The sequence below is a fragment of the Alosa pseudoharengus genome, unplaced genomic scaffold (genome assembly GCF_046254945.1).
Source record: "Alosa pseudoharengus isolate Yale_2024_CS ecotype anadromous, Long Island Sound unplaced genomic scaffold, YU_APseudo_1.1 YU_APseudo_1.1_scf_16, whole genome shotgun sequence".
Taxonomy (NCBI): domain Eukaryota; kingdom Metazoa; phylum Chordata; class Actinopteri; order Clupeiformes; family Clupeidae; genus Alosa; species Alosa pseudoharengus.
This window is the reverse complement of record NW_027468630.1, coordinates 12,956,087-12,957,600: the sequence shown is the minus strand read 5'-3', so window position 1 is coordinate 12,957,600 and position 1,514 is coordinate 12,956,087. Positions and strand designations below refer to the sequence as shown.

The window sequence follows — 1,514 nt, the reverse complement described above, 5'->3', positions numbered from 1 at the left end:
AGCCTAGAGAATAGGTAACCACGGTGACTTGAAATTGAAATCAGTGTTACAATTACACTCCTCTTTCATTCATTTGTCCTAAATAATGGGTAACATCACAGTAACATCACATCCCATGACACGCACCCATGACCTCGGTTGTTTTCTCGTTAACTTTACACCTATCCATTTTTCAACTACATAAAAATAAATCTACATAATTTCCTTTCGATGCAGATAGTTCCCTCATTATTCTATCCGGTAATATAATACAAATATCATGAACCGTAGAAATGCAAATAAATTCACCAAAGCATTGACCACGCAGACTGCTTTACAAAACGAATAATGACACAGTTTAATTGAATATATAATATCCGTTCACATAAACATCCAGCCGAAGCATCCAGAATGGGCGTCCTTGAGCCATACTGTTCATCAGTATTTATGGAGACGTGTCTTTGTGGTGGCACTTAGAGTATAGGCTATCATCAAGTCAGTCATAGAAATTGTACATTGAGTGGCGCGTGTTTATAGACATCAACTTTTTTGACATTGTGACATTGAAACAGAGGACACTTCACAAACACTTCAACAAGAAAAAGTTACAAAACGCCCCCCTCGGGCAGTCACACAGTTTGCCGATTCTTGCTCCTTTTCTGATGGCGCACTGTTCCCCGACGTCACACTGTTGAAATTATATAAATTAATACAACACAACACGATCTGATATTAAAAAACTTTCTGTTCAAACAAACGCACATAAGTCATAGATTGCCCAAATAATTTATCTGACTAATTCATCCAATTAGATTTCAGAACGTACAGCGAATTAAAAGGTATATATATATCATTACGCCTTAAAACTTTGTTGTCTTGCAGAATGTACATGCACCATGTTGATTTACATACCGTTGGAACTCTTCCAAACTTCTTCTCCCAAAGTGGCATCCGTTTTGCCTGTAGCTTTTCCAGAACGTCGTGGAGAGCTCCGAGCTGTGGAAGTTATGCACAGAGATTAACATGGTGATGATCACCCAGCTACTTGTTTTCACAGCCTTTACATAACCACCTGACCAGCATCGCGTAAAAACTTACAAGCTGTTTTTCGTTCGTCAGGTTTGGATCTTTGGGATAGAAGTCCCTGATGGCTCGCGTATCCAGGTCCAAATCCATATCAGATTCGTTTGTTTCAGCACCCGCGACTATAGACAGCAGCACTGCGCAGGCCATTGCCCGCGTCCACAGTTTGGAGCTCTCCATGGTTCTTCTCGGCGCAAAGAAATAAAGGCGCTCAGCTTGAGACTGTCTCCCTGTCTCAGGGATATCACTTTAGTCGAGCCTCTCCGCTGCCCTTCCCACTTTTATGTGCTCATCTCTCTGTCTGCCCTGTCTTAACTTCCCTCGCTCCACCTTACCCATTGATTCTCCTCGTGCGTAAGAAACGCGTGGATGACTCATTGCGTAAAGTTGCTGAACTGCTCTTATTTAAGTAAATGCGTCAAATCCCGTGGGGCTAAAACTTTTTCTTCTCC

General features: G+C 41.7%; 1 protein-coding gene across 1 annotated transcript; it reads right to left on the bottom strand.

The window, feature by feature from the left end:
• Positions 1–559: 559 nt before the first annotated feature.
• Positions 560–1,251, bottom strand: cart3 (cocaine- and amphetamine-regulated transcript 3). Its single transcript, XM_076288101.1, has 3 exons — positions 1,078–1,251; positions 892–975; positions 560–667 (listed from the first exon to the last, which is right to left on the bottom strand). The coding sequence occupies exons 1-3, from the start codon at positions 1,240–1,242 to the stop codon at positions 560–562; spliced, it is 357 nt and encodes a 118-aa protein (XP_076144216.1). The 5' UTR covers positions 1,243–1,251.
• Positions 1,252–1,514: the final 263 nt, after the last annotated feature.

Excerpts from the sequence above, each read along its gene's own strand:
- cart3 (XM_076288101.1), bottom strand. The coding sequence starts at position 1,242 with ATGGAGAGCTCCAAACTGTGGACGCGGGCAATGGCCTGCGCAGTGCTG. Across the intron at positions 976-1,077 it reads TGACGAACGAAAAACAGCTT|CTCGGAGCTCTCCACGACGT; the intron begins GTAAGTTTTTAC and ends TAACTTCCACAG. Across the intron at positions 668-891 it reads AGTTTGGAAGAGTTCCAACG|TGTGACGTCGGGGAACAGTG; the intron begins GTATGTAAATCA and ends TAATTTCAACAG.